Below are 21,413 nucleotides of genomic sequence, written 5' to 3'. Positions count from 1 at the left end.
AAGAGCTGGAGAAGCATTGAGGTCGAAATATGGCAGGCCGCGGTCGTCCAGGCCTGGGCAAATCATCCGAATCTCGTATTTTGGTATCAGGAGACGTCTCACCTGTTCGCCGGTCAAAAGCATCGACGGCGTGGTCATCACCCGGCTCTACCGCGGCAGACGCAGCGTATTGAGTCTTGGCGTGCTTCTCCTGCAAAGCTCGATAGCATCGGAGGACACTCCACAGCGCAGCAATTCATCGTCACCACCAGCACCACCGATCCCAATTCTCCGCTCCACACCCACAATGTCCTCCGCCGTGTTTGCTCACATCGCTCGTGCGAGCCGAATGAGCAATACGCTGCGCTGTGCGCGGCCGATGCGCGCTGTCCAGCTCTCGCAGACCCAGTTCAAGCCGGCAACCTCTGCTTTCTCGACCGCCAGCAGAAGACTCTCAGGCCACGATACGCATGAAGAAAGCTTTGAGGAGTTCACTGCCAGGTGCGATGCCCCCACCCACGAGCTCCCCCGGTCGCCAATGCCTTGCGGGAGCCAGAATGAGCCAGAATGGCCTCAAACTGCCTCATTCACGCCGATCACACGATTGCCTGCTAACACGCGACTCTGATGCAGGTACGAGAAGGAGTTCGACGGTGTCCAGGATGTCTTCGAATTGCAGCGAAACCTAAACAATGCATTTGCCTACGACCTCGTGCCCTCCCCATCCGTCATTGCTGCCGCTCTCCGTGCCGCGAGGCGAGTCAACGACTTCCCGACCGCTGTGAGAATATTTGAGGGTATGGTCTATCACAGGTAGCGGGGGAGAAACGCTTCAGGCTAACATATACACCAGGCATCAAGGCGAAAGTGGAGAACAAGGGCCAGTACGATGAGTACCTTCAAGAACTGTCTGGCATCCGGGAAGAGCTCGGCATTAACCTCAAGGAGGCTATGTACCCAGAGTCTGCGTAAGGTGGGCGCAAGATGATGAAGAAGGGTGTGTCAATATAGATGGGAATGCCACAGGCGGCTGGTGGGGGAGAGGCTGGCGCAGGTTGAAGCAACAACAGGAGTTACAATGCAGAGCACTGGTGCAGTCGGCATGCTCTGCTATGCTACAATAGCCTCACTCAACAGATTTGTACAGTTTTCTACTTGGACGAGATGCCGAATCTCCTCTCGCCGTACACGAAGCCAGGGGCTCAAGACATGCCTTGCGACATTTTCACGAGACTCAAGAAATCTGACGGGGCTGCTGTTTTGGCATCGCATGCTGCAGTGGATGTTGTGAAGAGTCAATATCTATGCAATTGCTAACCTGCAGTTTCGGGTACATTAGCCAGCGAGCAGCGAGACACACATACCTGCGAGGGTAAACTGACATTGAAATGACAGGCCTTTCAGACAAACTACGGCAAGCTAGTCCAGATCGATTGGGAAGCCTTCTACGCCGATGATCCTTGACAGTTTCAGTGACATTGCTCATGCGCAATGAATGTTATTGGGATGGGACCGCGCGCTGCGATCGAAATGCTGCCATCCACATCTCTAGGCAGCAAGGAGGACCACCTCGATACAAAGAAGCTGTGCATTTTACTCCGGGGAAATCGATCAATCGACTGGCACAAGGGAGGCTTTTGGAAGGCGAGTTGATGGAGACAAAAATTGCCACGGAAATAGAACTGCGAGGTTCTTATCCAGCTCCGTAAGCTCTCTGACAAGCAGATGCCAAGCCATATCGCGACATTAGCACGGTGCAATCTGACATCTTTTGGCCTGCCCTACGCCGAGCAGGCCGTGGAATGTCATCTGGGAGCTTGGCTGCTGCAAGTGGCGCTTTCAAGGTTCGTCTTGCCCGAACGGGGAAGATGCAACCGTGACATTGGCGGATCAGGCGTGCAGCTTTGGTGTCTGGCACTCAAACTATCCTCAATGTCTTCTATTAGGCACCTTTAGCACAAGGTTTCCAGCCGCTTAGCATATGTAAGAAGCCGCGAATAGCGCCGTTCTAGCGGCGGCAAGTGAATAACTATTATAACGGTTAAATTGAGGTTTAGCTAAGGGTTTAGTAGCGTCTACGGAATAATTGCTTAGTAAGCAACGGAGGTGCTAAGAAGCGCCCGGGGTCTTAGACCTTACTATAATTAGTAGTGTAGTTAGATGTCTATTACAACGGTATACTATAGCAGAATACGACTTAGACGGCTTCTTAACTAATAGTAAACTTAATAAGGATATAATCGCTATCTATAGTAGAATATTAGCAACGACTACGGCAGTATTAGCTTCCGAGGTCGATAATCTACTAGATCTAGCTATTCGCCGAGAGGGTAAGAGCGAGCGTAAATACTAGTATAGATAGGCTTGTAGTAATAGGCTATATAAGTTGCTACGCGAGTATCTAAGAGATAAGCAATAGTTACTAGAGATATACCCTAAGGCTAATTTCGAGGGCGACTTCCGCTTTAGTAAGCAACAAGTAATCGAGTTAACTAAATTGCTAGATATTAGGTCTATTAAGTTGCCGTAGCGCATACGTTGCAATCTAGCAATAGTGCTATATATCGTTTATAGACGGCTTAGTAATCTAGGTTATTAGCGTAACCTATGTTAGATATTTAGTCGTAGTAAGGGTTAGGTATCTCTTATATTTAATGCCGCCTATACTTAAATAGTAAGACGTTAGAAGGAGCGATTAGTATAGGACTTTAATCGATTAAGTAAAGCCTACCTACGGCGAATAGCTATTATAGTTGCTAGATTAATCGATATAGAGTACGTCTTCGAATATATCGATAGTACCCTACGGAAGTGCTATAGACCGACCTATAACTAGCGGCCGTTCTATAATAGATATAAGCACTTCTATAGGCTTAAATATTAAGGCATTGTCCTTCCGGATAGTATAATATTGCTATATAGCCTAGCACCTAGCTCCTACGGCGATATAACGTTAATACTAGAGAGTGGATTTAATAAGGTCTAGAAGTTATATTTCGAGCCGCTTAGATAGCTATATCGACTATTCGAAGAGCGGGTATTCTTATATAGTAATTAAGTATATAATATCGCCGATAGGGTTATAGGAAGCTAGAAGACTATAAATAGCGAGTTTCGTAATACCGACGAGGCTACGGCTATAAAGGAGATAAGTACTATCCGCTAGTTAGTCGAATAGGGCTTCGTAGAGGTTATTAACAACTTCGAGTTAATAAAGTACTTCTATAGGCTCCGAGTCGAGTTAATACTAGTCGGAGCGATATATATCGTTACTATATTACTTACTAATTGCCTTACTTGTTATTATAGCGAGAATAAGATTAGTCGACTATATAAGGTAAAGCCTCTAAGTACGCGCGAATATCTCGCTAATCTACTATCCCTACCTATAATGCCTATAGCTCTAACTAGCGACGACGACCTTCTACGCTATAGTCGGCACTTCGGAGCGGGCTTTTAAGTAGGCGACGAGGTATTCGATAGCGGCGCTTCGTTTAGATATAGTTAGACGGTTATACCGGACTATAAGACGGACGAGATTAAGGTTGTTAATATAACGAGAGAAGATTAAATTAGGAGATAGAGATAGAAGATATAGAAAAGTAGTAGACGCGGGTATATCCGTACTAGCGTATAGTATATTATACGAGATACTTTGCGACTTTAAATATAATAATAGTATTACTAATTTTATATATTCTTACGTACGCTATATTCTTTAGTATACGGCGCGTCTTATTATCTAAAAACGAGCGAAAACGAGTAATACGTTATTATATAGCGAGTCGTAGAAGGTCGAAGCCCGCTTACTAAGCGATGAAATCTCGGCTTTCCGTATTACTTCGAGCTATATACTATAATACCTACCCTATTTTACGAGTCTCTTAGAGCCGTCGATACGGGTTCGCCGTTCGAGCTCTAACTTTACGATTTTACTAGATATAGAGGGTCTTAGCGCTCTCGTACCGAACGAAGCTACGATTTCGAATAGGCACTTATAAAAGAAGATATCGACTAAGTAATTACAACATTCTCGACAACAAGAATACGATAATTGCAATACCCTAAGCTTAACCCTTACCCTTACCCTAACCCTAACCCTAACCCTAACCCTAACCCTAAGAGATTAAATTATCTACGAGAATATATCCTTATCGATAGTATTAAGGTCTACGAAGCCGTCGCTATCGTTATCGTAGTCTAGTAAGTCCGCTTAACTGTCTATAATATCGTTAGAAGGAAGCTCTATTTATAATAAAGATAAGGGTCTTAATAGCAACGAAGCGGTTATCGTTACTTATAGGGCCTAGATACTAGACTAGATAGCATTAATTTAACGTACTATCTTTAGCTTAACGTCTCTTACTACGGCGCTTATTGCAGCGGATAAGTCGCTTGTATCTCTCGTACGGCTAGTAGGACTTAGTATACTCGGCGCCTCGCTAACGGCGCTAATAATAGAGACACTTAAAGACTCTAATAGCGAGCTAATTCTACGTCTTAAGCTACGGCCCTTAGCTAGTATTCTTAGCGTATTAAACATAGGCGACAGTATCTCTTTTAGTATAGCTCCTTATACCTATAATCTACGCTAGAGCCGTTTAGACTCGAAGTCTAAACGACGACGCTTAGTAAGCTAAGTAGTATTACTATCGACCGTAGATAGCGTCGATAAGTCGATAACTTCTACTCGTTAAATAGGCGTTATTAGAATAGCTAGATTTAATACTACTAGAGCCGCTACTAGAGCCGTTACTACTAGAGCCGGAGCCTAACTACTATTGCTACGCTAAGAGAGTGTCGATAGTATAGTATTACGTATATTCTCGGTAGGACTATTAAATGCCTTCAATTCCTTCGCATTTAATACCTTCTCGCGCTACACTTTATCTAGTCGAAACAGTATCTCCGTAGCCTTATCGAGAAGCTAATCTTAAAGGGTCTCTACTACGACAACTCCGGAAGCTCCGTTAAGAGGCCTTCTCGTAACTACTCGGCGCTTAACTATAGTATAATAAGCCCTTACTAGATCGCTAATAAGAGGCTTATTAGTTAGCTAAGTAGCAGTAATAATAGACTTAAAGCTAGTATTCTAGTTACGTACTTTGCTAGTTACTCGCTTATAGGCTATAGTAGCGCTAACCTTAGCAAGGGTAAGCTTACTAGCCGCCGAGATATAGCTATTACTATTAAGTCGAGTATTGCTATATTCTTTAGTAATAGTAGCGGCAATAAGGTCGTCTTAAGAAGGACCTATATTAACTAAAGTTTAACTATCGGTCTAACTATTAATTAGAGTGCTATTTAGCGTAGAAATAGGCTCCTTAATTAGCGTAGATATTAGCGTAGAAACAGGCGTAGAAGCAGGCAGCTAGACAGGCTACTAGACAGGCTACTAGATAGGCTACCGGATAGGCTCTTCGACTAGCGTAGAAACGATTAGTATATTTACTTCGTAGACCTAATTAGCTACTAAGCGATAGGTTATTAGACTATCGAGTAATATAGTTAGACTATATAGCGTAGGTTAACTATAATAGTCGCGGACTATAGCTAGTAGCGTATAGAAGGAAGGACCTAAGCGAGGGTATAGATCGCTCCGCGAGAAGCTATAGTTTAGGTCGAGAAGTACGGTAATAGGTAGTAGGGTAGGTCTTAGGGTAATAGGAACGGCTATAATGCTAAGAAGCTTTAAATAGGAGGTATTTGCTAACAAATCTAAGCTTCCGGATGCTCTACGTATTCTCGGAAGCCTAAATATATACCTCTCTCGAGGTATAGACCTAGTTCTAATTATATCGCTCTCTTCCGAGATCTCCGTAACTCCTCCTATAACGGCTCTTAGAGTAATTGCATATAGGCTACTAGACCTATATAACCCTTAGTAGCCGTCCGGCGACCTTTATATACCTCTTGCTAAACTCTCTGCTATTATATATACGGGTAGGGGGTATATAGTAGCTCGTATATAATAGGTACTATACTAGCGGTAGAGGAATTTAATAGAAGCCGAGAGCAGGGTTTAAGCTACTACGCTAAGCGCTTAGCACACTCCTTTACTTAACTACTAACGGCCTAGCGTAGGGGCTAATTAGCGTATTTGCGATTATATAAGCGTATACGGTTAACTACACGAGCTCGTGCAGTTACCTGTGCTTTTATTCACTTAATCCTTTACGCACGGATAACTGCACGGAGTTTATTCATATGTTGAGGCGCTAGTGCGTGCCACTGCCGCGTGCACGGTGCGCAACTGCCATTTGAAACCTTCTGCTAAAGGTGCCTATTGACTTCAATGTGATCGGTCTTTTCTGCTCTGCCTCTTTGCTGAAGTGCACAGTGAGTCGGGGCCACATGAATTACTTCTTGAACCTCGCATTCTGGGGCTTGGCGGGAGCAAACATTGCACCAGGCGCTCAACCACTTGTCGATGGGTCAGGCATTTCAGCAGCAATTCCAGGATGGGCACTCCAGTCAACAGCTCAAGTAAGCGAGGCTCTCAGCGATAGCTCGAGACCAGGATTCGACTCCTCGTCATGGCATAAAATCGGCTCGAAGGGAACTATCATGGGCGGGCTGGTGCAGGCAGGCCTCTATAACACCACCGATCTCTTCTTCTCGGATGATTTGGAGAGCAAAGTGTCTCCTAAGCCATATACTGTGCCCTGGCTTTACCGGAACGAGTTCACACTCAGGCCAGATACGGGCAAGCATTTCTTCCTGCAGACCAATGGCATCACTTCCAAAGCAGATATCTGGCTCAATGGCAAACAGATTGCGGACAAAGTGGTCCAAGCTGGAGCTTATGGCGGGAAGACGTACGACGTCACGAAGCTGGTCAACACCTCGAACGCGCTAGTGATCAAAACTTATCCTGCAGACTACAACAAAGACTTCGCGCTTGGTTTCGTTGATTGGAATCCGTATCCTCCTGATAATGGCACTGGTGTCTGGCGAGAGGTTTATATTAAACAGACTGGTCCCGTTGCACTGCAGCCTCCACGAATATTGACGGACTTCAACAAACCTGGTGTAAAGAGCGTCAAGATCACGATCAAGACAGATCTGCAGAATCTGGAAAGCAAGCAAGTCTCCGGTACTTTAACCGGAGTCATCACAAGTCCTGGCAAGGATTCTATCCAGCTTTCGCAGCCATTTAGTCTGGCGAGTGGTGATGCAAAAACGGTCATCCTAACTACATCACTTCAGAGTCCGCAGATTTGGTGGCCCAAGCAGTGGGGTGAGCAACCACTATACAAAGCACAAGTCACGGCTCACGTCAACAATGCCATCTCTGACAGATCTGAGAACCGCATGTTTGGCATCAGACATGTCTCCTCGCACGTCAACGAGCACAACGACACAATCTTTGAAGTCAATGGTATGCCGTTCCAGGTCCTTGGTGGCGGCTATGCTCCTGACATCTTCTTGAGATGGGATCTGGAACGTTTCACGACTCAAGCACGGTATGTTCTCGATATGGGCATGAACACAATCCGCCTCGAAGGCAAAATGGAACAGCCAGAGCTCTACGACGTTGCTGACCGCATGGGTCTCATGATCATGGCTGGGTGGGAATGCTGCGATAAATGGGAAGCGTGGAGCTACAACGATGACGTTGCGGGAGTTGCGGTTCCTTGGAACTCGAACGATTATCAGACTGCGAACACTTCGATGAGACATGAGGCTGCGATGCTACAGAGTCACCCGAGCATGCTTGCATATCTAGTTGGGAGCGACTACTGGCCAAACGACAAAGCTGCTGCTATCTACGTCAAAGCATTGAAAGATTGGGGCTGGCAGAATCCAATCATTGCTTCGGCTGCGAAACGTGGATATCCCGAGGTTCTTGGCCCTTCTGGCCTGAAGATGGATGGACCATATGACTGGGTCCCTCCAAACTATGCACGTTCACGCTCCTGACTCTGAGATACCCGCTGACATCGAAATAGTGGTACAACGATCAACTCGGCGCAGCTTTTGGCTTCGGCTCAGAGCTAGGAGCAGGAGTCGGCACACCAGAGAAAGGTAGCCTACAGAAGTTCTTATCCAAAGCTGACATGGACGATCTATGGCAACATCCCAACAAAGGCCTTTACCACATGTCCACATCAGACTCACAATTTCATAATCGTTCAATCTACAACACTGCTCTCTGGTCCCGCTACGGCGCCCCCAAGAATCTGGATGACTACCTCCTCAAAGCACAAATGATGGACTACGAAGCGACAAAATCTCAATTCGAGGGTTATGCGGCTTATTGGGAAAACGAAAGGCCAGCAACTGGAGCGATCTACTGGATGTTGAACAATGCTTGGCCAAGTCTACATTGGAGTAAGCCACGATTCTCCTTCGTGCTTTGGAACAAGCTGACCTGTCATCTAGACCAATTCGACTACTACCTCCATCCAGCCGGCTCATACTTCGGCACAAAAGTCGGAAGCAGAACCGAACACATAGCTTACGATTACACGAAGAAAGAAATCTACCTCATCAATCGCTCCCAGAATCCGACAGGCGATCGAACAGTACAATCCGAACTCATCGATCCGGCCGGGAAAACGATCTCGAAAACAGCCTTCCGAATCCAAACGACCCCGAACACCAGCAAATCCATTGGAAAAGTCTCGGGAATCGAGAAAATTCAAGATGTAGCATTTCTCCGCCTCACGCTTGAAGACTCGGGTAGTAAAAGTCTCAGTCGAAATGTCTACTGGCTCACATCTGGTCTCGACGAGCTGGATTGGGACGCTTCGACTTGGTACTACACCCCGGTCAACAAGTACGTGGATTATTCCGCGCTTTGGAAAATGCCGACTGCGAGTTTGGTGACTTATGCGAATGCGGTGAACGGGAGTGGTACTTCGGAGAATGCGTATACTGTGACTTTACGAAACCGGAGCCGTTTCCCTGCTTTTTTCATTCGATTGACCCTTGTGGATGATGCAGGGCGGGAGATTGGTCCTGTGTTTTGGGAGGATAATTATGTGACGCTGTTTCCGGAAGAGGTTTTGGAAGTCAGAGTCAGGTTTGAGGGTGGTGGAAAGGGGGAGAAGGTGGAAGTTAGTGGTGGGAATGTCGCTGGTACCGTGATAGAGCTTGGATAACGGTCGAAAGAAATTTCTTCTTGTTGTCTTCGGAATTTGGTGTTGAGTAGGAGGAAGGCTTAGATGTACGGGCGGAACTCATGACTGTGCTTGTGTGGTGAAATTGATATGGTGAAAGATTCGAGAGCGAGCTTCACTCTGCGATGGATAGACGCGTTTGATCTCTTGATACTGGACTTGTCCTCTGATCTCTATATATGCCTTGAAGGCAGGATTCGCCGCGCGTGGGCGCTCGTATTTTGCCGCGAGCAAGGCTGAAACTTGAGAAGTGCAGACACTTCTCGACTGTCTGCATGAGGAATCGGCAGCGCGTAATGCCACGAACATAGGACCCTAAAAAAATGCAACTGGCGTGCAACGCAGATCATATCGAGCTCATTGCATCTCGGCTGTCATGGGTTGACATGTTATAATGCGGCGTTAATCCGTTTGAAGAGGTAGCGCTACGCATGGCTTATCTTGATGATTTCGATCCTTACTTGGAGTGTTCGAGGTGTTCCACAAAAGCAAAGGGTAGCAGCAATGCCGGAAGATCTAAAGTGTTGGTTGTCAGCTTCAACCAACTGTGCGTCGCGATCATGTATGATGACCTCAGTCCCGCTATGAGCATGAAACACGAGCAACAAGTCCTACTCCATCGCTATGCATTTGTCGTTTCCCATGCTCGTCACCTCTCATCCCTCAAGCAAATCGTTCCACAATGCGCCCTTCTCCAGGAAGCCATGATGAATAACGCTGACCAGCCAATAGTCCTTTCTAATGCGCTCCAAAAGTTTGCTGCTCTCCGATCCAGGCTTGTAAATTCTCTGCCACTCTGCCCAAATGCCGAACGCCTCTTCGCACCAAGCCTTGAATGATACAGCCTCAATTATAGTGGGTGTAATGATCTCTTTGCCGGTGAACGTACCCCATGTGACAGGATTGACACTGTCCTCGTCCGAGCTCACGAAGTCACCTTGCGCATTACCGGCGAAGAAAGTGATCTGGGGGTGTTCTTCAAGTTTGAACTGAAGCTTCTTCCATTCTGCGGCTGGAATGAAGAACTCCACAAATGGCTTTTGGAAGACAAAGCCATTCTTGGGACCCCAGCCGAATACTGGGTCTGTCGATCGGACTCCATTCACTGCGGGCTGTGATGCGACAGTCCACCAGCCCTTGTTGATAAGCTGAAGCAGCTCGTTCTTGATTGTAAGTGTCTCTGGTTGCAAACTCTCCTCGGACCACGGCATTGAGTCAATTTCTCCTTCGAGGTGTCGCCTGAAGCTCATCGAGACATCCTCTGGCTTCATAGGCTCACCCCATAACCGCTTCGCATCTGGTGCGCTGACGTGAAGACTGACACCATAACCATCGATCTGACCATAAGCCGGTGATCTGGCGTCTCCCCAGCGTCCGTTCGGGAAGTCATCCCAAGTCGCCTCTCGACCAAGAGCACCCTCGCCTTCGGAAATGGCGAGAGTGTTCGCGCGGCTGTTGATCTTCTCCTTGGGTACGCCGGCTTCGTCATCTCGAGCTTCAAAAGCCGACGTACTTGACGCACGGTTGCTACTCGTGCTTGATGCGCGCGTATGTGAGACAATGATGCGATTGCGAGGTTGTGAGTTGACCATGGACGACTTGCGCCGATGATCCCTCTTCTTTGCATTCTCGACTAGCACGAAGTCGTCACTTTCTTCGACCGCAACAGCATGGTCATCTCCAGAGGATCCATGAGAGATCACTTCAGGTGTGCTGGGCGGTATGAGATTGCAGCGCTCCAGAATCTGCGCAACCACCTTTTCGAGATTGAGAGTGTAGAAGTGAAATCCTCGCGCCCGCGGCAGATTGCCAATGCCCTTCATCTTCTCCACGATCTCACTGATAACATCTACGCCCACCTTCTTGACTGCCTCATCGTCACGCTTGACTGCTTCAAATCTCGCAGACACATCGCTAGGTATCGCGGCGTGGCTCAATTTCGCAGTTCTGCGCAGGATCTGGTAGCTTTGAACTGGCATCAAGCCAGGGATGATTGGAATGGTCTTGAATACTCCAGACTCATGCTCCCGCAAAGTATTCTCGTATTTCTCGTATGCATCGACATCATAGAAGAGCTGTGTCATGATGAAGTCTGCTCCTGCTTTGGTCTTCTCAACGAGATACGGCAGATCGTGCTCGACCGATTGGTGTTGTGGATGTGACTGATCTGAATGACCTTCTGGATATCCTGCAACACCAACGCAGAAGTAGTCACCGTACTGCTTGCGAATGTACCGCACCAGGTCTACAGCCCACGTGAAGTCCTTGTTGCTATCATCCTCTGCAGCGTCTGCGTCATTGTCGTCCCTGTACTCTTCACTTCTAGGCGGATCGCCACGCAAAGCTAGAATATTCCTGATCCCCAAAACCTTGGCTTGCGCTAGCGCTTCGTCGATGAGCTTGCGAGACATATTCGTACATGTCAAATGAAGGCACGTGGTCAAGCCCAGTTCTCTTTGCGTGAGCTCCGCCAGCGCCAGAGACTTCGCAGACGTGCTCCCGCCGGCGCCCCATGTCACATTGACAAAGAGTGGGCGCAAGCTGTGCGCCATTCGTGATAGACGGGCATTGAGGTTGGAAAAGCCTTGCTGGGTTTTCGGCGGGAAGAATTCGAGGGAGCAGTAGTTTGCGCCCGGCGGCAAGGCCGCGATCTTGTCCGTCAGCTTATCCATGGTCTTTCTGTGGAAGCAGAGGGTGTCTGCTAGGTGTTATGGCGGCGGTGTTGCTCATGTTGTCGAGCTTTTGCAGGTGAAGTCTCGGCGGTGGTCGGGTTCCATTGTCCTCGCTCGATTATCCACTCTGCGGAGCCCTTTCCTTGGCAGTTGCAGCCGAAAATTGCGGCTGCAGCCTAAACATGCTTCGTCACATGCTTCGGATCTCTAGGGTTACCTTAGGGTTATGGTAACGACGACGATGATACCAAAGTTGTCGAAACAAGCTGTAGGGCTTGCACAGAGGTCACCACAATGAGTTGAAAATGCTGACGAGGTTTGACGGGCAATGCTCCTGTGTGGGAGATAAGTCGATGGATTTCCAGTCTCACAAATGCGGGAAATTATTCAAACGGAATTAACAAAGGACATATCTGCTCATCGTCTCCCACACCCAGTACATACCACTTCGAACGTTGGGAGATCTCGGTAGAAGGGAAGAGCTGAAGGCATGAGTGCAAATACTATCCTCAAGCAGAAATGTCGTTAGACACTTTACTTCGTCACGGCCTGAAGTCAGAAGTGCCGTGACATAGGCCACCGTCATCGCGACGATCACCTACCAGGTACAAAGTGCAGGTCTGATTGCTTCACCAACACGATCTATAGCAGCACAGAAACGTCACCGAGAGACAGTTCTCATATCATCGAGGCCGAGGAGAACGATGACGCCAGGAGAACGACATCCAGATTGTATGTGGATTGATGCGTTCATCTTCAGCGCACGCCGGACGACCTCCACAACATCTTCGATGTTCCGATGGAGCTCCGCTGCGGCCCTGCACTTAGCGGCAGACAACATGCAGCATCCCTTACAAGGTCCCTCTGCCCACCTGCGAACATCGAGGGGGGTTTGGCGTCAGCGCTGTGCTACAGCTGTATCAGTGACGCTCAGATGACAGGAGCCCAGTCGAGGAGTTCTGCGTGCAATCCTTGGCTACACTGACCGAGCAAAGAACGGCGAGCCATTGCTAGACAGTGCTTGGTCGCGCAATCTGGCCCCCTGTCTAGCCCAGCGTCGACCTGCTCATCGTGAGCCTCTGACGAACACTCGCATCCGACTATCGCGGACCTTGAAACGTGGCATGGGAGGCATTGTTTTCGTTGGGATGTCCTGCGTGAATGGAAACATTGGTTGGAAAATGTCGAAAAGAGGGCCTGCTCGCTTGTTCAATCACGCCGAGCGTCCTCGCTCATTGTCCAGTCCAGATATTCAAGGGCCTGGCGGAAAGGGCTTTCAGTCGTGCCCAAGACTTGACGGACCAGAAGGATGTCATGCCATCTCTGTTGACATTCCATCTCTCCATCAAGCTCCCCATTAGTCCACGATGGACCTGCACTGCTCTCAATATTTGCTTGACTGGTGAGCAATGACGACCTTGTACAAGAACGTCACTTTAGTGGACACGGGAAGCTGACCTCAAGAAGGAGGGCAAAAAGACGTCACGTGGCAAATGCTGTGGCGCGCAGTTGTGTGGGAGCAAGGTACAATGCTGTCCGCAAGCGGTTGCTGGTGTGACAGTGTCAACCGAACTCCCGTCAGTGGACACCGTCCAAAGTGGAGCTCTGAGATCATTGTTGGTCGGAAGCACCTGTATTCTAAATTGTTAGCAACCATTCGGAAGGACTCCAATACACGACATGTGCTGTAGCTATTCCAAGCGCCAGTAGACCCTTCGAACTTCTGAACTGCGCATAGTGCTTCTCACATTGGCTCGACTGCCTGTGCTCCATCTTCTATTGCTGACCAAACCGCGATGGTGATACTGTGCCGTCAGAGAAACGTCAGGAGAGAACAACAATTGATGGAGTAGGCGATGCGATGCTGTCATACCTCCTTCCGAGCGCCACCACCAAAAATTGATTGAGCCGCATGGCAATATTCAGGGTCCAAAAGTTGGGGTTAGTGCGTCATTCTGCCATTCTGGCTAGTGCGATCTGCGCCAAAGAAGCCCGAACGGCACGCTCAAAACGATCGATGAAAGGGACAGGCCGTCTGACGGTGCATCGAGCCAATCAGCGAATCGCTTCTGCTGCAAAGACGGCGGTCGTGCTTGGTGGCTTCGTCACGCCCCGAAAAGCTGGTTGGTTGGTTGTGCGTGCGGGCGCGGGCGCGGGCCTCAGCTGGTCGCGGCTCTGGCGTTGACGCGCTAAGGAATCGCTTGAAGCTCGAAATGTGCCAGCCTCATCACCACGGCATCATTCGCTGCAGATCCGTCTGGGACGCTGACGCAGGGTCTCCGCTATCTTTCGCTGTACTATCGTGCCTCCCTTGTCAATATAGTAACCTGTGAACCACTTGCCTTCTGGGCCTCTATTTGAGAGCTGTTCGCACTTTTAGACATCTCTCAAGCGGCCAAACCCTGTCCCGAAGACTTACCAACACTGTCCATATCAACGAACCCCAGTCTACAACCTTTTCTTGTCACAATGTCTGCCCAAACACAATACAGCAACGCGTCAAATGGCTACATCGTGCCCATGGGTGCCGAAGAGCACTTTGCCCAGCAATTCGACCTGAGCAATCCAGAGAATGCTCGCAACTCATATCAAAAGTCCGTTGCCAGTTGCTACCAGCATCGATATTCGAAGCTGACAGGCCCTTCCAGAGTGATGCATCAACACACCAAGCAACAATTTGAGATGGCGACAGCCTCTTCGCGAAGACGATCGACGAATGCATCGGTGTCGACGCTGTCGCCAGAGTCGAGTGTAGACTCCGTCAGCTCGACCTCGTCCTAGGCAGCCTGTGCTCCCCAGATACTGCGGTACTGGTTTGGACATTTGATTCCATGGAAGATTTTAGCGAGCGTTCCCTTGTCTCTGGCATTGATAGCGTTTGGGAAAGAATGGCATGGGCCAGAATCAGGATGGCCTTGATTGGGCGGGTGAATTATGGTGTTAAACAGAGATTGGTGATGTGGTTCGTCGGGTCCGACACAACGCAGCCAACAGAGAGCGAGCTGGTTATGCCAGCTTCCGCGCAAAAGCGCTAAATGCCATCATTATTTCGAACTTGGTATCCTTTCATTCACTTGCTTCCAAGCTATTTCCTCCACAATGGTGGATGAGATCCAAATTCTTCACTTGACGTCGATGCCGGTGCGCTGGCGCGTGTTGGTAGTAACGTTAAACGTTGCGCAGGACATCGAGATGGTTAGGGCGACAGCGAAATCGTGGCTTGGAAGACCGGCTTTCCTGGAAATTCCTTCGAGCAGGCCGAGGTCTGCCCAATTGCGAGGAGACTATCGTGCGAGGAGAGCGACATGGTGATATTCGGAGTCTGATGTAAGTCTCGGGCTGTACTGGATCGACACAGGCCTTGCATTTCTGGGATGAAAAAGCTTGTTTGAGCCTCAAACCACGACCGTGCATGGCTATGACTAAAGTACGAAATTCTCCACTCGCCTCGCCTCGCCTCGCCGCGGTGATGGGATGGCTTCTCAGCATCAATTCTTGCCATTGCCATTGCCATTGCCATTGCCCTCGAGAAGTGCTTGGCTGGACGCGTAAACACCTTCACAGTCGGCTCCTCCGTCCCTAACGCGTCCAAACCCTGCGGCTGGCGACGTGGTATAGCACGCGTGGCCGACAATGTTTCCCCCGAGCGGCAGCTACGGCGTCGACATCGAAGCCATTTCGGGAATATGCGGATCAATCAGTATCGCATGCTGGGTCGTCGTCTTCTCCCCTCAGATCATCGAAAACTTCCGAAAATCTAGCGCGGAAGGGCTCAGTGTCGGTGCGTATGCCATCTGAATCCCCTCATGTCTCACACAGTGGCTAGCAGGGTAGATCTTCGACTCACTCGTGCACAGAATTCATCATCATTTGGCTCGCAGGCGACGTCTTCAACATCCTGGGTGCTGTCCTTCAAGGCGTCCTGGCTACGATGATAGTGCTCGCAGTCTACTACACCTTAGCCGATGTCGTGCTGTTGGCGCAATACTTCTACTATCAAGGCTTCCATCTGCGAGATCCGAACCCCGTAATCATAAAAAATGCAGCCTCCGAAAGCGACGATCCCACCGAAAGATCTCCGTTGATCAGCAATGGACACGCCAATGCTCACGCCGAACCCAATCAACGTGCACCCAATTCTGCGGATATCGAAAACCGCACCAGGTCCCCGTCGACATTCCGGGAGCGCCTCATGAGTCTGGATGCCGCTCACATGTCGCCAGCTGTGCCCATTCATTCTCAGCCAAAGGACGCGACAGACACAGAGGCATTGAAGCCCCACCAACCACCCCGAACTTGGACACAGGCCATTCTATTCAACAGCACGGCCATTCTCCTTGTCGTCCTTGCAGGTGTCGCGGGATACTATCTCACTCCTTCAACGCCAGAGAATAAGCGTCCTGAATACCCGGCAGAGGAACAGGAAGACGCGCTGCAGTTCAGTTTGTGGGGCCAGATCTTCGGCTACATCTGCGCGGTTCTGTATCTCGGCAGCCGAGTGCCACAGCTTCTCCTCAACTACCGACGCAAGTCCACTGATGGTCTCAACGCTCTATTCTTCCTCTTTGCATGCATCGGGAACCTCACATATGTCTGCTCAATCCTCGCTTTTGAGCCGATCTGCAGTCATCACACGCACGGACATTGGCAAGAATCCAGCTGCAAGCCAGGCGAGGCGCCCGCCATCTATGCTCGTTATATCCTGGTGAATTTGAGCTGGCTGATCGGAAGTCTTGGCACATTGTTCCTTGATTTTGCTGTCTTTATCCAGTTTTGGATATACAGGAACAACTCATTAAAACCAGGCGACCTTGCGACGATTTCGGAGGAGGATCGTGGTAGAGAGCCCAACGGACGATGAAACTCCTGGAGACTGTTCATATTCTCGAGCAATGAGATACCAAAACATCCAAGAAGAGCGGCGCTTGGTGTTTCCGGATGGCAGGTAATCCTTGCATGCCAGCAATTGAAGACATATAATGGCCAAAAGGCCAGGCTTCTACCACTCAGGATCGACGCACACCCACATGCTCTGTTCGTCCAGGTTTGTTTAGCAAAGTCGTTTAGTATGTTCGGTCGTGTCTTGCTAATAGCAGCTTAGTGGTCAAGGATGTAAGCATTACAAAAGCATGGCGGCATGCTCCGGTGGTATGCTGACACGTGACAGTTCGGCTCGTCTACGCACTCGCACGCAATGCGACTGGCGCCGAAGACGGAGGTTCAAATCCTTCACGGAGCGAATCATGCAATCTTTTTCTTTTTGCATTTGGACGGCGACTGTTGTGCCGCCGCAGCAAGGCTTTGGCATCATCGAAGGGCGGTACTCAGTCGATATATGAGCCTTTCGCAGGCACAAAGCCTCAACTTTCATGCCAAGAGCAATTGCCAGAAGATTTGGAATACAATATCATGTCGTAGAAAAGCAGACAAGGTTGCAACCACGTTTCTGGGGACCCTATCAATCAGGGAGGTCGCTTTTCTCACAGCAAGAAACAGGACGAATCTTTGAAGCAGAAAGAAGTAGGATCGTACGGGCTTTGACGCCCTTCTAAAGTCATCATCCAGCCACTGTTGATGACAGAAGAAAGAGTGGCGAGGGGACACGCTGGGACGCGTGAAAACGCACAACCGCAACACACACTAAACATGAGATTACAGAGGTGACTCGGGCATGCCGATGCAAGTCGGTCTCACATTCGTCGCCTCCGGTAGGATACGGTCCGATCACCTACAACGATTCGGTGCTGCCGTGGCACATTCCAGTGCGGTTGGAGATGCAAGCGGTTAGGCTGAAGGAAGGAATGCAGATGCTTGGCTCTATTTTCGGATCGTGACCGGCATGCCGCGCGAAACCGACTTCACCTGGCGACGGAACGATGCACGAGACGATGGTTGACAATGTATCAAAAGTCTGCCGCACGCTGAGCGCGAGAGTGGGTCACACGCGTCCAAGGCTCGCTCGTTACGCATCTGTTGGCGGCATTGGAGCAAGATTATACTGGTGGGCAAAGGCTGCCGGCATACATGGTCAGCTAACAACCCACACATACGATGCTGCAAAAACTGTCTCACATTCCTCCAATATTGAGTAAGACGCCATTTTTGGTTTGTAGACACGTCTGTGCTCATACCTCGGGGATTCACCGACTCCAGTTGTGGATCTCGAAGAGCCCAAGCAGGATCGATTTGCCGACATTCGGCTCGATGCAATCTCCTGACCTCTTCAGCATGTTCTGGTGGCGTTAGAGGTGGTAGTTGCCGCCTCTCAATCTCCCAATGGCACCGACGATGGTCTGCCTCCCTCCAGCCAATATCGCATGACCTCCTGTCTTCCTGCTGCACGGTCCTCAATCGCTCGAAAGATGAGCTGCCGTGCCCATCTCGTCCCATTGCGACGGCTGATTAGGCATCTCAGCGGCTTGTTTGTTTCGCCAACCTCATGCCAACCTCTGTTCTCGACACAAACAAATTTAACACGATCGCGTTCATAATGCCTGCGTCGCGATGGAAACGCAAGCCAGCACATCACCACCGCAACTACACGGCACGGCTCTGAGTTCTCATCGTTGCCAGGGAGCGGCTCGTTGTTCGGAATCTCAGACACCATGTTCTCGGGAGCACCAAGACAACATTGGCCATCGGCACTCGGCCAATCGACTTACACACAGTACCTCGGACTCTTGCTCCTCTCCCTTGGATCCAGCCATGCACAGCTACTGCCTTCGCTTAGCGTGGACCTGGGCGTGGCAGTCAGCGCGGGCGTTGGCGTTGGCGTTGGTGGCTGTAAGTTCCATCACAGATGCACTGGTCTGAACACTGCTGATACTTTGGTGGAGCTGCCTGTTCGGTGACGGTCACTCATTACGAGTTTCCTCCCGACTATACAGGCATCTTCGCCAGTCTCACAGCTCTCGGCTTGCCGATAACCAGTCTTCCTCCATTGACACTGTCGACATCTCTCGGCTTGCCGAGCGTATCCATTCCTTCCCCAGCATTAAGCTTGCCGACATCAATCGGTGCACCACAGATCACCGGCATACCTTCTATTGCAACCCCGAGCTTAGCCTTACCGACCATCTCCATACCGAGCCTCTCGGTACCTAGCATTTCTCTGCCGACCAATGCACCTTCGCTCTCTTTGCCTTCTTCAGGATTGCAGATCACAACGCTGTTGCCGACAGCCTTGCCCTCTGACATTCCTCTGAGCGTCTTGACGCAACTGGTTCCAGGACTGTCAAGTCTGCTTTCGAATGTGGGCACACTTCCTACCAACATCCCGCTCAGCGATCTGACCAATATTGTTCCGGGACTTACTAGCGTGCTTGGATCTTTGCCGACGAATCTGGTTCCATCGCTGACTGTGCCGCCGCTGAGCTTGCCGGTCACAACATTGCTGCCAACAGCCTTACCTTCAGACATTCCACTCAGCGTCTTGACTCAGCTTGTTCCAGGGATCTCCAGCTTGCTCTCGGGCGTCGGTTCTCTGCCTACGAACATTCCATTGAGTCAACTTACTCAGATCGTGCCTGGTGTCACAAGTCTCCTGGGAGGAGTCTTGCCCTCGGGACTGCCGACTGCACTGCCTACGGACCTACCAATCACCAACCTTGTGCCAGCAGTCTCGAGTCTCCTCGGCGGTCTACCTACAGATATCCCTCTTTCACAGCTCACGAACTTGGTACCTGGTGTGACCAGTCTGCTCGGCGAAGTGCCGCCTACGGATCTTCCTATCACAAGTCTCCTGCCGTCCGCAACCGTTTCGCTCGCAGATCTTGCCTCCCTTGTCAGTGCTGTGGTGCCGACATCTGTCCTGCCAACCCAGACACCGGTATCTTACTCATGCCCAGAAGACAATGGTCAAGTCATAGTTGAGAATGGTCTGCCATATGTGATCAACTGCAACGGAGCAACTTCTGGAAACACTTACTCCGAGCATGTAGCTGAGAACTCCTTCAACGACTGCTTCGCTCATTGCGATCAATCGAGCATTCTAGGCGGGGCCAACTTCTGCACAGGTTTCTACTACACAGGTGCAGCAGACGGCGAAGGCAACGGCACCTGCTACTTGCAAAACAGCATCGCACAAAGCTTCGTCCCTGCTCGAGGCTACGTGTCTGCCGCCAGGCTAGTTAGCTACATCGTGGGAGGACTGCTTCCCATCGCTCAGCCGGATAGTTTGTCCAGCATTGTGGTGGCTATTCCGTCTCAACTCTCTGAAGTCTTGCCTACCGCTCTGCCGACGCTTTCTATCCCATCTCTCTCCATCAGCTTGGCACCACTTCCAACACTACCAATCAGCAGTCTCGTGGGAGACTTCACCTCTGCTTTAGTGGTTCCAGACTTGACATCGGCACTAGGAGGACTATCAACACTTCTTCCAACTCCTACAGAAAACCCTCTCACGAATCTGGTGCCAGGTCTCTCGTCCCTTCTCGGCGAGATTCCCACACCTACCAACAATCCGCTCACCAACCTCATTCCTGGATTGACTACAGTTATCGGAGGACTGACCACAGTTCTTCCAGCACCAACTGACAATCCCCTGACGAATCTACTCCCTGGCCTATCGTCACTCCTCGGAGGACTTCCAACCCCAACGACAAACCCACTCGGCGGAGTCACGAACATCATCCCAGATCTCTCGTCTTTACTCGGAGGGCTCCCAACAGCCATTCCGGTCTCAGATCTGACCGAACTCGTGCTAGGTCTCACTACACTCCTTCCACCTGGAGCAACTGTCATCCCCATCTCCGACCTAACAAACCTCATCCCAACGGTGCTTCCTACCTCGATCCCCACCATTGATCTTCCGGGTCTGCCGACGATTGGCATCGATTTACCAACATTGACAGGAATTCTGCCAGGCACCACGCCTTCGTTGAGCATCCCACCAAGTTCAGCCAGCATTCCATCACCAAGCATATCAGTCCCATCACCAAGCATATCAGTCCCATCACCAAGCATATCAGTCCCATCACCAAGCATATCAGTCCCATCACCAAGCATATCAGTCCCATCACCAAACCTCAGCCTCCCCTCCACATCAACCAGCATGCCACCCACCACCCTAATCCCCACCGCAACAGCCGCCCCCGTAATCGGCTGTCCCGGCGACCAAGCCCTCAACTACGTCGCCCCCTCGGGCCAAGCCTTCAACATCCAATGCGCCGTGCACTTCCAAGGCTACGACCTCTCCAACGCCTTGAGACCCAACCTCCAAGAATGCATGGACGGCTGCGCCTCCACCCCCGACTGCGTCGGAGTCGCCTACCAACCGAATATCTACACCTGCTTCTACAAATCCGCGACCGGACCTGGAATGCCGAATCCTTTGTTCCAGGGAGCGGCGCCCGTGGATTTGAGTTGTCCCGGTGCGAACGGTGCGTTTTATGTGGATTCGTTTGGCGCGAATTATCAGATTATGTGTGATGTTGGGTTTCCGAATGCGACGGAATTGGCGACGGCGCCGACGGGGAGGAGAGATGTACGGGATGAGGCGAGGGAGTTGGTGGAGGCGGAGAATCTTGTTGCTGCGAGGCAGCTTGTGGGAATAGTGCCGGCTGGGGTGCCGCCGACGATTGAATGCAGTAATCGGTGCTCGAGGTTGACGGGGTGTATTGCTGCTTCTGCGGAAGGA

At 50.2% G+C, this 21,413-nt stretch overlaps 7 protein-coding genes across 7 annotated transcripts; 5 read left to right on the top strand and 2 right to left on the bottom strand.

The window, feature by feature from the left end:
• Window positions 1–234: 234 nt before the first annotated feature.
• MYCFIDRAFT_70565 (uncharacterized protein) lies at window positions 235–1,131 on the top strand. The gene is made up of 3 exons (XM_007928923.1): window positions 235–480; window positions 613–776; window positions 833–1,131. The coding sequence occupies exons 1-3, from the start codon at window positions 287–289 to the stop codon at window positions 949–951; spliced, it is 477 nt and encodes a 158-aa protein (XP_007927114.1). The 5' UTR covers window positions 235–286; the 3' UTR covers window positions 952–1,131.
• Window positions 1,132–6,310: 5,179 nt separating this feature from the next.
• MYCFIDRAFT_86684 (glycoside hydrolase family 2 protein) lies at window positions 6,311–9,209 on the top strand. Its single transcript, XM_007929304.1, has 3 exons — window positions 6,311–7,869; window positions 7,932–8,313; window positions 8,365–9,209. The coding sequence occupies exons 1-3, from the start codon at window positions 6,334–6,336 to the stop codon at window positions 9,084–9,086; spliced, it is 2,640 nt and encodes an 879-aa protein (XP_007927495.1). The 5' UTR covers window positions 6,311–6,333; the 3' UTR covers window positions 9,087–9,209.
• Window positions 9,208–11,837, bottom strand: MYCFIDRAFT_49642 (uncharacterized protein). The gene has a single exon (XM_007928841.1). The coding sequence runs from the start codon at window positions 11,774–11,776 to the stop codon at window positions 9,761–9,763; it is 2,016 nt and encodes a 671-aa protein (XP_007927032.1). The 5' UTR covers window positions 11,777–11,837; the 3' UTR covers window positions 9,208–9,760.
• On the bottom strand, window positions 11,806–13,647 carry MYCFIDRAFT_175580 (uncharacterized protein; the record flags this gene model as incomplete). The annotated part of the gene is made up of 14 exons (XM_007929303.1): window positions 11,806–11,952; window positions 12,017–12,142; window positions 12,186–12,258; window positions 12,323–12,396; window positions 12,431–12,453; window positions 12,486–12,599; window positions 12,649–12,685; window positions 12,716–12,855; window positions 12,896–12,973; window positions 12,994–13,193; window positions 13,222–13,234; window positions 13,263–13,414; window positions 13,444–13,499; window positions 13,525–13,647. The coding sequence occupies 14 exons, from the start codon at window positions 13,645–13,647 to the stop codon at window positions 11,806–11,808; spliced, it is 1,356 nt and encodes a 451-aa protein (XP_007927494.1).
• On the top strand, window positions 13,396–14,289 carry MYCFIDRAFT_183007 (uncharacterized protein). Its single transcript, XM_007929302.1, has 3 exons — window positions 13,396–13,581; window positions 13,650–14,140; window positions 14,196–14,289. Exon 2 carries the CDS (start codon window positions 13,689–13,691, stop codon window positions 13,959–13,961), a length of 273 nt encoding a protein of 90 aa, XP_007927493.1. The 5' UTR covers window positions 13,396–13,581; window positions 13,650–13,688; the 3' UTR covers window positions 13,962–14,140; window positions 14,196–14,289.
• MYCFIDRAFT_203891 (uncharacterized protein) lies at window positions 14,158–14,830 on the top strand. The gene is made up of 2 exons (XM_007929301.1): window positions 14,158–14,370; window positions 14,425–14,830. The coding sequence occupies exons 1-2, from the start codon at window positions 14,246–14,248 to the stop codon at window positions 14,555–14,557; spliced, it is 258 nt and encodes an 85-aa protein (XP_007927492.1). The 5' UTR covers window positions 14,158–14,245; the 3' UTR covers window positions 14,558–14,830.
• A 579-nt stretch (window positions 14,831–15,409) lies between these two features.
• MYCFIDRAFT_63338 (uncharacterized protein) lies at window positions 15,410–16,637 on the top strand (the record flags this gene model as incomplete). The annotated part of the gene is made up of 2 exons (XM_007928910.1): window positions 15,410–15,557; window positions 15,634–16,637. 2 exons carry the CDS (start codon window positions 15,410–15,412, stop codon window positions 16,635–16,637), a joined length of 1,152 nt encoding a protein of 383 aa, XP_007927101.1.
• Between the last annotated feature and the right edge of the window lie 4,776 nt (window positions 16,638–21,413).

This window comes from Pseudocercospora fijiensis (assembly GCF_000340215.1).
Source record: "Pseudocercospora fijiensis CIRAD86 unplaced genomic scaffold MYCFIscaffold_5, whole genome shotgun sequence".
NCBI classification, from domain to species: Eukaryota; Fungi; Ascomycota; class Dothideomycetes; order Mycosphaerellales; family Mycosphaerellaceae; genus Pseudocercospora; species Pseudocercospora fijiensis.
This window is presented reverse-complemented; position numbering and strand designations above follow the sequence as displayed.

Coding starts and splice junctions, on each gene's coding strand:
- MYCFIDRAFT_70565 (XM_007928923.1), top strand. CDS start 287: ATGTCCTCCGCCGTGTTTGCTCACATCGCTCGTGCGAGCCGAATGAGC. Junction 481..612: donor TTTGAGGAGTTCACTGCCAG/GTGCGATGCCCC, acceptor ACTCTGATGCAG/GTACGAGAAGGAGTTCGACG. Junction 777..832: donor CGCTGTGAGAATATTTGAGG/GTATGGTCTATC, acceptor CATATACACCAG/GCATCAAGGCGAAAGTGGAG.
- MYCFIDRAFT_86684 (XM_007929304.1), top strand. CDS start 6,334: ATGAATTACTTCTTGAACCTCGCATTCTGGGGCTTGGCGGGAGCAAAC. Junction 7,870..7,931: donor TGGATGGACCATATGACTGG/GTCCCTCCAAAC, acceptor ACATCGAAATAG/TGGTACAACGATCAACTCGG. Junction 8,314..8,364: donor TTGGCCAAGTCTACATTGGA/GTAAGCCACGAT, acceptor CCTGTCATCTAG/ACCAATTCGACTACTACCTC.
- MYCFIDRAFT_49642 (XM_007928841.1), bottom strand. CDS start 11,776: ATGGATAAGCTGACGGACAAGATCGCGGCCTTGCCGCCGGGCGCAAAC.
- MYCFIDRAFT_183007 (XM_007929302.1), top strand. CDS start 13,689: ATGGCAATATTCAGGGTCCAAAAGTTGGGGTTAGTGCGTCATTCTGCC.
- MYCFIDRAFT_203891 (XM_007929301.1), top strand. CDS start 14,246: ATGTCTGCCCAAACACAATACAGCAACGCGTCAAATGGCTACATCGTG. Junction 14,371..14,424: donor GCTCGCAACTCATATCAAAA/GTCCGTTGCCAG, acceptor AGGCCCTTCCAG/AGTGATGCATCAACACACCA.